The 11,621-nt window shown below is 44.0% G+C and overlaps 1 protein-coding gene across 1 annotated transcript; it reads left to right on the top strand.

Moving 5' to 3' along the window:
• The first annotated feature begins 2,049 nt into the window (after positions 1-2,049).
• On the top strand, positions 2,050-7,905 carry C8H1orf52 (chromosome 8 C1orf52 homolog). The gene is made up of 3 exons (XM_073357193.1): positions 2,050-2,587; positions 3,678-3,885; positions 7,197-7,905. Exons 1-3 carry the CDS (start codon positions 2,309-2,311, stop codon positions 7,271-7,273), a joined length of 564 nt encoding a protein of 187 aa, XP_073213294.1. The 5' UTR covers positions 2,050-2,308; the 3' UTR covers positions 7,274-7,905.
• The last annotated feature ends 3,716 nt before the right edge of the window (positions 7,906-11,621 follow it).

Here is an 11,621-nt window from a genome sequence, read left to right on the forward strand (position 1 = left end):
AGAAAGAAAAGGAGTACTTGTGGCACCTTAGAGACAAACAAATTTATCTGAGCATAAGCTTTCGTGAGCTACAGCTCACTTCATCAGAAAGCTTACGTTCAAATAAATTTGTTATTCTCTAAGGTACCACAAGTACTCCTTTTCTTTTTGTGGATATAGACTAACAGGGCTGCTACTCTAAAACTTGGAAAAGGTAGGAGGCTGGAGAGCTTCTGACCCAAGTTTTTGGGTCTAAGCAAGGGATAATGTTATTTTTAAAACAATTACCTAAAATGATTTCGATACACCCCTTAATATTAGGGTAAACACAGTTTAATATCTCTACAGTGGAGTTAGGTGGTTATATAACCTAGGTGTTTAATCTCCCTCAACTAATGTGATAGTAATTGTTAAACTAGGTGTTAAGGGTGTTAGCTAGGTAGAATTTTAAAAAGGCGGCACTGGCCTTATTTACATGACTTTTCAAACAACATATTAGAACATGTTTGAAAAGTTTAGTGTAGAGAAAGCATTGTATATTTTAACACAGGCTAAGTGGTTGGGTTAAAGCTTAAGTTCCTACGGAGGTGACCGGTTTAGCATGTTTTAAAGCAGTGGTTCTCAAACTTTTGTACTGGTGACCCTTTCACACAGCAAGCCTCTGAGTGCGACTCCCCCTTATAAATTAAAAATACTTTTTTTATATATTTAACACCATTATAAATGCTGAATGCAAAGTGGGGTTTGGGATGCAAGCTGACAGCTTGTGACCCCTCCCCTTATATAATAAGCTCATGACCCCCTGAGGGGTCCCAACCCTCAGTTTGAGAACCCCTGTTTTAAAGATTTGTCTATACTAGATTTTTTCATTAGACTGTTAGTTCACACGCTTTTTATTCTTCTCTAGATAAGGTCTGTGAGCGTGTGTGTGTGTGTGTGTGTATATATATATATATATATATATATATGTATATTTTTAAAGCAAATATATTTCTCAGCATTACCTCCTGTGTTGAATCAAATAACTGTAAAATGTAAGCTCCAATAAGTTTGCCTTTGTTGTACAATGTAGCCTACTCGTGAATACAAACAAGATCTCAGCTGAGGCAAACAAAATAGAGTGGCTCTTAGTTTTTCCATCAAATATAGGAGTACTCTAACTCCAAATTTGTCTATTTGCCTGAAGTTAATAAGAGAACACTAAAAATAAAATAAGCTTATTGGAATCCACATGAAAATAAAGGGTTTGAGCTTATTCTACTATCGATTGTTATGGAATAACCTACCCAGAGGGCTTTTTTACACTAACTTAGTGGTTCTCAAACTGTGGGCTGGGACCCCAAAGTGGGTCACAATCCCATTTCAATGGGTTCACCAGGGCTGGCTGAGACTTGCTGGGGTCCCAGGGCTTTAGCCTTCAACAGTGCGGCTCAGGTTACAGGGGCCCCCCACGCAGTGGGCCTTCTGCTTTGCACCCCCCACCCCAGGCTTGAAGTGAGCTGTAGCTCACGAAAGCTCATGCTCAAATAAATTGGTTAGTCTCTAAGGTGCCACAAGTACTCCTTTTCTTTTTGCGAATACAGACTAACACGGCTGTTCCTCTGAAACTAGTAATTTTTGTTGTCCAAGGGGGAGTTCATGGTGCAATGAAGTTTGAGAACCCATGCACTAGCCCTTATCAATTAGTGACCGGCCTATTGTACACGCTGAAGCATGAGAGACTTGTGATTTTCAAAGCAGTCAATCAAGGCTGTCTATCCCTACTCTTACTTGTGCATGTTCTCATCAACTTCAATATCTACTACGCCTCTTTCATGAGTCCTATAGGTTAATGAAGAGTGGTGTGGAAACCACATTTTCCTTTGATCCGTTTTCAATCGGTTTTCTAGCCGTGTCTTTGAATGTCCTCTTCGCTGTTTTGTCACCATGATGAGGAAAACGATGGGGCAGGGCCACCTGTACCCGGCCGGCATCTTCCCCCATCCGATCGCTAAACAGTCCCCGCCCTCCCGCCCGCTGAGCTCTCCCCACCGCTCCGCTCCCTGGGGCTGCCCAGCTGCGGCCTCTTCAGGGCCTGGCCCCTCCTCCCTCCGCTTCCGGGCCGGGGCAGAGCCCCGCCGGGGTGTCCGCCCCCTCGCGGGCAGCGGGACCCCGGTGTGGGAGGGAGCCGCTGCTCGGGGACGGCGGGGCAGCTACCTCGGGGAGGGCGGCGTTCCTGGCGGTCGGCCGCGGGGGGAGCCTGGCTCCGCCGGCCTCTCTCGCTCCCGGAACCTTTGGTTCCAGGCCGGGTTTCCGCGGCCGGCGGGGTGTCCCCAGTGCCAGCCCCGCCATGGCGGCGGAGGGGAAGGATCCGCTCGGCTACTTCGCGGCCTACGGCAGCGACAGCAGCAGTAGCAGCAGCTCCAGCTCGGACGCCGAGAGCGAGGAGCCGCGCGCCGCTGGGGGAGAGGCGGCCGGGGAGGCGGCCGGGGTTAGCCCGGGCCGGAAGCCGCGGCTGCCCGGGCCCGACGAGCTGTTCCGGAACGTCTCCCGGCCGCCATCCTTTCTCTATAACCCGCTCAACAAGCAGATCGACTGGGAGCGTCGGGTCGTGCGGGCGCCCGAGGAGGTGAGGCCCGGGGCGGCCCCGTGTGGGGGCTCCGGGGTAACGCGCGCGGCCTCCCCCAGCGGCGCGGCTCTGGGGTCGAGCCCTGCCCTGCCCTGCGTGCGGCCCTCCCGGCCCTGGGCTGCTGGGCGCGGTGAGCCCGAGCGGCACCACGGTGAGCCCCAGGCCCCTGCGAACAGCTGAGCGGAGACTCTCCCGCCCCCTAGGAGCCAAGGGGCCATTGGGGGCGGGGGGCTCCAGAGTTATCAGACTCCCGCTAGTCGAAGACACGGTGATCCTTTTCAGCAGGGGTTCTCAACCTATTTATCCTTGTGGGCCCTAGATCGAGAACCAACCCCCCCCCCGCGCTGCCCAATAAACCCCCACATTCCCCTGTGCCCAGCACCCCCAGCCCAGAGACCCCTCTACAGAAGGGAGGGTAGCCTAAAACCTGGAGGTGCACCCCATCCCCACAACCCTGCCCAGAGACCCACTCTTCTGCACCCTGCCCCCCTACGGCACTCACGAGTCCATTGGGCTGCCAGACACTGTCTCCCCCTCAGCTTCCCCACCCTCTTTCAGACCCGATCAGCAAAATTTGAATTTTTTTTAGCACACAGCTGGGCCCCAGCTGTCTGCTAATTGGGCTGCATACAGGCTGCAGGTTGAGAAATCACTGCCCTTGAGCAAGGCCCTGGAACAGCACCCTGGTGAGATGGCCAACCTCTCTTCCTGATAGGGAGGAACGTCAGGGTAGAGCCCTGCAGCCAGATTGGGTAGCAGTAGGAGTGACTATTACGGGGTAAAACAGGAGCGGGATTAAAAAATAGTCCCACATAGGGCTCTAATTCAGGCTTCTCCCCACAGAGTTTATTGAATCTTTGCTATTTTCTTTGGGCTGGGGGCATGGCGTTTAGTTTTCTGGTTTTCCCCTTTGTTGTTTTAGGGGAAAGGCTCTTTCTTGTTTAGTCTCACCAGAGCCCCTCGGGTGACTATTTTTGGTAATCAAGAGATCAGATTTCCTTTGATTTGATGACATATGAAGCTCTCGCTTTCTGCTCCACTTTGCTTTGTTGCAATGTATTGTTGTAAACGGTGGTGGTCTCTTCAACAGCCTCCTAAGGAATTCAAAGTGTGGAAGACTAATGCAGTACCACCACCTGAGATTTACAGTATTAAGGAAAAGAAGCCACCACCACCTCCTGAGCTTGATATGGCAATAAAATGGTCTAACATATATGAGGACAATGGTGATGATGCTCCACAGCAAACAAACAAAGTTAACTTTTTACCAGAAGAGGAGCACGAGTCTTCGGAATCAGGTGGGTAATTATCCAATCTGGTGAAGGATTAGCCAACTTTCTGATTGCAGAAAACTAAACACCCTTGTCCTGCCAGACGTTCTGCCCTGGGCTCACTCCATCCCCCTTCCCTCCATTGCTTGCTCTCCCCCACCCTCACTCACTCATTTTCACCAGGCTGCAGCAGGGGATTGGGGTGCTGGAGGGGGCTCAGGACTGGGGTTAGGGTGCAGACTCTGGGAGGGATTTTGGGTGTGGGAGGGGGGCTCAGGGCTGGGGCAAGGGGTTGGGGTGGCAGCACTTACCTCAGGCTGCTCCCAGAAGCAGCGACATGTCCCTCTGGTTCCTAGGTCCAGGGCAGGCAGAGGCAGTGCACAAAGTCCTCTGGCTACCCCTGCGCTTAGGAGCTGGAGGGACATGCTGGCCACTTCCAAGAGCTGGCCTCTGCAATCAACTGGACTTTTAGCGGCCTGGCCAGCAGTGCTGACTGGAGCCTCCAGGGTCCCTTTTTGACTAGGTGTTTTGGTTGAAAACTGGGCTCCTGGCAATCCTAGAAGGGTCTGAAAAGTAAAAAGAGATGGTTCTTTTTGGGTGTGTATTATGTGATCTGCTTTTAGTTTGGTCTTCCTGGGTTTCCTTCTTTCCCCTCCTCCAAAACAGGCAATATCTAATATATGGTAAGTTAGTCCTATACCAGTGGCTCTAGTAGAATTATGTATAAAATCCTGTTATAAAATTTCCTCTTATTAGGATGAAAATCATAATGATTTTAGTTTGTTTTCTAAGCCAGTGTTCAGAAACTCACCAGAAAGGGACAAATAAACCATTTTCCAAGCAACCATGTGCTATAGAGCTAATTTATAGGTTGTTTCAGGATGCAGTCCCAGGGAGCTTAGTTACATTAATTGTCTCTCTTGCTCTTGTGGTCGTTAAGTGTTCTCTTGCTCATATTTTGCTGTTCCAAAATCCTGTTTGAAGCTTCTCTTTTATCAAACATTTGGTTTTGTTATATTGAACTTTTAACTTGGAAAAAGGGATGAAATAATAATAATGCAATACATACCTGATTATAAAGGGTCAAGATGCTCATAGGATAGATGCCATATAAAGTTAAAGCATCCAAACTTCATAAATCAAAGCTTGAAACCATTGATGGCCTCATAGTTCAAGGCCCGCCCTCTAATTATTAAGTCATTAAAAATGTACTATCTGCTTTAATGAACCAAGAGTAAGTTCAGTTCCTACATTAAATGTTTCTTTGATTGCTCTTTCTTCTCCAGGTAGTTGTGACATAATATGGCCGTGCTTTCCACAGTCACATATGTACTAAGCTTAACATGAATGTGAATAAAAAGTGGATTTGCTGAGTGCTGCTTCCTGTGCTGGAGAGAGCGATGGTAATACAAAATACAAATAAGGTGGTGCATGTCACCAGGCTCCGCTGTAGAGATCTTTGGGAGAAGGCCACTGGTGGCCTGCTGTTCTTCCTCCTCTCGTACCTCTCTAAGCCAGAGCAATACTATCTGGCTGCCTTATTTTCTTCCTCTCTTCACAAAATTATGTTGTCTGTGGTTCAGCGGCAAGGTTAGATCCATAGTATTAGCTCAGTGTGCATCATGTCTTTCCTGGCATGAATTGAAGCTGGCACTGTAATGGTCTGCTCCACTCCTCATCACATCAGCAAAATGAATCCAGCCCCTACCTTCAATGAAGAAGTAATGGCAGGGTCTGCAGAATATTTTTAACATTCAGTCTGTAGTTTTTTTTTTTTTTTACTCTTAACAATTTCAGACAGGTTTTACATTCAAAACTTTAAAAGAAAATTTAGTTATGAGAACTACTGCTGTGTTTCAACCCAGAAGTAGCTGTATTTCAGTGGTAGACCAGGTTATTTGTATTTATGATGTTTGCAAAGTACTTCAGGATAAAAGGAGCTATGTAAATGAAAGTTTTTTTTGTTTGTTTTTTTTAGAAGGGCATCTATAATACATGCACCTAAACATCTTGATACCGTAGGTTGGAAGAATTGGCCATATATGTCATTGAATGTTCGTTTTTGTCAACTATGTATTGTGCTTGTGTGTGAGAATAACTCAAGACAAGCTGTAAAGAACAGAGCTAAAAGTAGAAAATGTTTCTTGTGAAACATCCAGTATTGTCTCTGATATCAGGTACTTAGGCTTGCTCATTGAGAGCTTGATTGACAAAGGGAGCATCATCATCTGAGGATGGCATCCAACTGCTTTCTACAGTTTCACTCAGAATATTCTCTCCCATGTGCTGATTGGCTGTTTGTTCCTGCTCCCTTTTCCTCCCACTCTTCGTTTTGCCTGCCCTGCGTGCTCCCCTTCTTCCTTCCCTCTTCTCCACTGTCCTGTTCTCCTTCCTTTGTGTCCCCTCCTAACAAAATCCCACGCAAAGATTAAAAAAAGAAAAGGAGTACTTGTGGCACCTTAGAGACTAACCAATTTATTTGAGCATGAGCTTTCGTGAGCTACAGCTCACTTCATCAGATGTTTACCGTGGAAACTGCAGCAGACTTTATATACACACAGAAATCATGAAACAATACCTCCTCCCACCCCACTGTCCTGCTGGTAATAGCTTATCTAAAGTGATCAACAGGTGGGCCATTTCCAGCACAAATCCAGGTTTTCTCACCCTCCACCTGGATTTGTGCTGGAAATGGCCCACCTGTTGATCACTTTAGATAAGCTATTACCAGCAGGACAGTGGGGTGGGAGGAGGTATTGTTTCATGATTTCTGTGTGTATATAAAGTCTGCTGCAGTTTCCACGGTAAACATCTGATGAAGTGAGCTGTAGCTCACGAAAGCTCATGCTCAAATAAATTGGTTAGTCTCTAAGGTGCCACAAGTACTCCTTTTCTTTTTGCGAATACAGACTAACACGGCTGTTCCTCTGAAACCAAAGATTAAAAAGAAATTGTACAACAAACATGACCTTTGCAGACCGTCACTCTCTGCTTGCATGTAATATTTCTCTTCCTATCCTTGGTCTGTCTTGTCTTATTTAAATTGTTAGATCTTTGGGGCAGGAACTATCTCCTTCTGTTTGTACAATGCCTAGCATGATTGGCCCCTAGTCACTACCATAATAAAAATAATAAATCTTTCCTACTATCACTTTGGTCCATTCCAAGAGTGAGGATGTTATCAGCCAGTCCTAGTGTGTGTGATTCCAACATATCTTCAGAAGTGGGAAAAATAAGTTGGTTTGGTGAGAGGCTAGGGTATGTGACAACACATCTAACTTTCCAGCTTGAGTTCACATATTGTACTTGCGTTAATTGACACCATGTTTTATTTAAAGATGAAGAAAAAGATGAACCAACTTCTGCTAAGAAACGCAAACTAGACACTGGAGAAGAGACTAAGAGGAAGAAGTAATAAGCAGGATGAACTGCATTTGGCCCCCTATGGACATGTCGTGAACTTTGATTCCTCTGCTGAAATGGGAAACAAAGATACTTTCACCTAATTTATATCATATGTTGTTCAGAGATTTTTTTATTTCCATAGAATATTTGCCACTTGGAAAGCACAAGAGTTCGTGGATCAGTATTGTGATAAAACCTGTATCCACTGAACAAAAATTAAGTCCATGTAATCAATTCATTTAAAACACATTTTTTTAAAGTATTGTGAGGAATATTTGTGCTTGTACAGGTTATAGGGTTTTGTGGTATTCTCTTTATCCACAAACTTGTGATGTGAGCTTTTCTCAGCTGACCTGCCATTGTGCTAAAAACCTTTTATAAAGGAACATATTTTTTAAAATGTTATTTTAAGTAACATACTGTGGTACATGTTTAACCAATGCTGTTTTGAAATGTATGTAAAGAGTGTAAATATGTAGGTCACCTGAAATTAAAACTACCTGTGAAAATGTATATAGCTTAGCTGTTTAATATGCAATGTAATGGACAAATTCTATACTGTGTGTGTTTTAGCAGCATGTTAGAGATGCTTGACAGATTCTTCACGGTTTGATGTGTAATAAATTGAGAGTTACCGCTTCATTTCGGACACTGATCTTCAAAAATGTACTTGAAAAGTGAGTGTGCTTTGAAATCTGTGCTGGATACCACTACGTTGTTGCCTGCAGCAATGGCTCATGAGGTTAAATGATGTGAGGAAAATTGTCAATATTGCAGAATGGGATCAATTTATGTATTCTCAAAGTGGAGAACAAAACTGACATGCATGCTAAAAACAAAAGTTGTCATGGCTCAACTTCAGCACACAATGATTATTGTCAAATACATCCCCTTCAGTACAAAATAGCAATATGAAGTTCAGGTGAATTTTATACACAACCAGAAACGGAGGAGGTCTGCAGCAAGCAAGCAATTTGGGTCTTTTTATTGCTCCCATTGCAGAATCTAGTCAAGCAATATGCCCTCCTGATTCACATCTTTTCAGAGGGCTTTACACATATCTGAGAATAAATGGTACCTAAGACCTAATCATGCAATCAGAAATGATTCAGGTTCAATGGTAGGAGTGGGACAGTGATTTCATGGGGCATAGCCACACACTGTGACAGTTTAGGAACTGTGGAATGCTGCAGCCATTTGAAATTAGAATGTAAATACCTAGTTGTGACCAGCCACCCATAGTGTGAAATTGCCCCTAGTTTTAATAATCACACAAGGGAAGAAATTCAGCTTTTTGTTTAATTCAAAAAGAGCGCATCTGCAACACAATATTCATACACCATAGCGAAGACTGCTATGACTGTAACTGACAGTACTTCTGTCAACACGCAGGTAGATACAGATTACTTAGCCTGACTCTGGGTACTCTTTGTTCATGAGATTAGGTGGTCTCATTAAGCATTATGTTTTTGAGCCTGTTAATTTTACAAATGTGTTAAACGTGAAGCTGGTGTCTGTGAATGATCAGGCTAGACCCAAACTTCTCTCTTCATCCTCAGGATCACTGGAGTTGGGGGTGTTGTTCTTCAAAGGATGTCTTATGAAGAATCCTTAAATCCAGGTCAAGGAGGAACTTCAGTTTTGGTTATAAGTATAGCGATAGCTGGATTGGAAGAGTGATACTGAGATTCTCTTCAGCCGTGAAATCAAATAGGTCAGCTTTGTGGGTGTGCTATTCTGCTCCCTGTGGTCTAGTTAGCAAGATGCAGGACCCCTTCTCCTGGGTGCTAGCTGATCTAACAAGGAGGCTTTGGAAATTCTGCCTTAATTACCAGATCCCAGTAAATGCAGAGAATATCCTGAGGTTAGCCAAGATGAGCTGATTTTTTATACTAGAGAGATTCAACCTGCTCAAACCTCACAGGTGAAGTGGTCCAAGGGATTCACTAATGTTTGCATCCTGTAATGATCTCTTTGGCTGCTGCCTGAAATAGCTGAAACAATTCCATAGCTGTACTTTAAAGCCAGGGACCTTGGCAGTAGATCCATGTCTGCAGTAGTGGCATGACAAAGAGGCTTTTGTCTTCATATTATTTGCTTCATTACCCTAGTAGCAACTTGGGCAAGGATCAGCATGTGATGATGGTACTTACCAGTGACTCCTGTTTGGCCTTGGAACTCAGAGAGTATAATGATATGGATAATATCCAGCCTTATTGAAACTAACAGCTTCCAACCTGTTTGGCTGTTAGTGGCAGGAACCATGTCTAACCTGGAACAGGGGTTAATTAATAATAGTGCTATGTTGGAGGTTGGGTGAAACCTTGTTGAAGCTGGTGCATGATAGCTCTCTATTCAGGATAAATATAGGAAGCAACTTTTAGAGTAAGATAGCTGAAACAACAGAAGCACTACTCAAAACACAGACCACATGCAAGGCTGCAGCCAGTCAGAAATTGAGCTCTGTGTGTTGCTAGGGGCTGACTGCAAATGTAGGAGGCTTAGTATTGATTGGTGGTGGAGTGTGTCTGTGGGCAGAAGCAGCCAGCAAGAGAAGCACTGGAACATAGCTCTGTGAGAAAGCTAAGAGGAAGAACTTTTTGGGAAGGCGGCTGGCTGGAAAGAGGCTTGGAACTGTGAGCAGATAAATTGCCTCTTGTTGTTTGATTCCTACCATTTTCAGAGAAATAGGATTTTGTATATTCTTTGTAAATAAACAAGATGGCAGCAAAGAAATATCTGACTCTATTGTCAATTTCTCTTCCTAAGAGAAACAACCTGCCCTCCTCCCCAATATTAGCTAAGGACTCAAGTCAGAAGGGGTAACTAATATTTAGCATGTATCACTTTTCATCTTTTGATTTGTAATAATAATGCCTAGGTCTTATATAGCACATTTCATCAATAAATCTGAAAGTGCTTTACAATGAAGGTCAATATCATTATCCCTATTTTACAGATGGGAAAACTGAGGGACAGACCAGTGAAGTGACTTTCCCAAGTTTACGCAGCAACCAGTAGCAGAGTTGAGAATACAACCCAGAACTCAAGTGCCGGCTGAGTGCTCTACCCATTATACCATATCCCGGGCCTGCTGGGTGATCTTGGGCAAGTCACTTCACCTCTTTCTACTTCAGTTTCTCCATCTGTGATAGAGGATAATGGAGATGAATTATACTGACCTCCTTTGCAAAGACTGTTGATATCCAGTGATAAAAAATTCTATATAAGAGCTAGATATTAACATTATTATGCATTGCCAGGTCCCCTGATCCTACACTGGCACTTTAGCCTCCTAGCAGTTTGAAGGTAGAACCACATCTGTCAGTCACTATCTCAGAAATATGTTCCAGCTGTTAAAGAGCCACAGAGCACAGGAACCAATTTTCTTTTTTATTTCTTCAGCTATCTTGATATCCATAACCTTCCTCATAAAAATAACAAGGAAAGGCTGTTCCTGTCTTGTCTGAAGAAAGGAAATATTCAGGTGAGCATGAATAAATAGTCTATTCCTCAAGATATCTTACAGTGGGATTTTGGCAGGGAGAGCTGTGAAATAAGCAAGAATCCTGGGAATAAAGTTCTAACACTGGGGTGGGGAAGATGATGATAAGGGGTTGTCTATGAATGAAGCCCCTCTGTGTTCTGTCATCCTAAGACTATCTTCAGTTATAAGGGTCCTGGATGTTTCCCAATTTTTATTTATAATAAAATATTTATATTTATTTACTAGGAGTGCTAAATTGGTATCTGGTTTTTCACACTAGCTTTAACTAGATGTCTAAGCTTTCTATATTTTACTGCCATACAATAGGACTGTTATCCATCAGGTGAGCAAGCACTAGCTGCTTATCTCCTTTGTAAAACTGTACCTTCCAATGTCAGCTCCTAGTCTAGCTAGCTGTCTTTAGATGAGTTATGAAACAGGCATGGAGTAATTGAATTAATAGAGAGAGATATGGGGCATTGTGTTGGGTTATCCAGCAGTTATCAGGCGAGGGTTACTATTCTCTACCTGAGTAAATATCACAACCGTAGGCCCTTAGCGAAAAGATAATCAAAGAATCTGTCCACAAGGGAAGTATGCCTGGGTCCAGCTTTGTTAAATTAAGTAATTTCCCCAGCACATGAGGTGCTTTGAGGAACTTGGTTAGATGATAAGAGGGATTGGTTGCTCTTTTGGGGCTAGGAAAAGAAATGCTTGTAGGATCTTGAAACTCTTTGCAGAGTTGTTCCTTGGGTAATTTAGAAACAAGCTGAAAGAAGTTTTTTGAGCTCTCAGTTTTAATTTCTGACGAACTTGTGTGATGATCTCTGGAAAAGCCAGTTTGATAGATGGACATCAAGAATCTGGTGCA

This window comes from Lepidochelys kempii, chromosome 8, assembly GCF_965140265.1.
Source record: "Lepidochelys kempii isolate rLepKem1 chromosome 8, rLepKem1.hap2, whole genome shotgun sequence".
NCBI classification, from domain to species: domain Eukaryota; kingdom Metazoa; phylum Chordata; order Testudines; family Cheloniidae; genus Lepidochelys; species Lepidochelys kempii.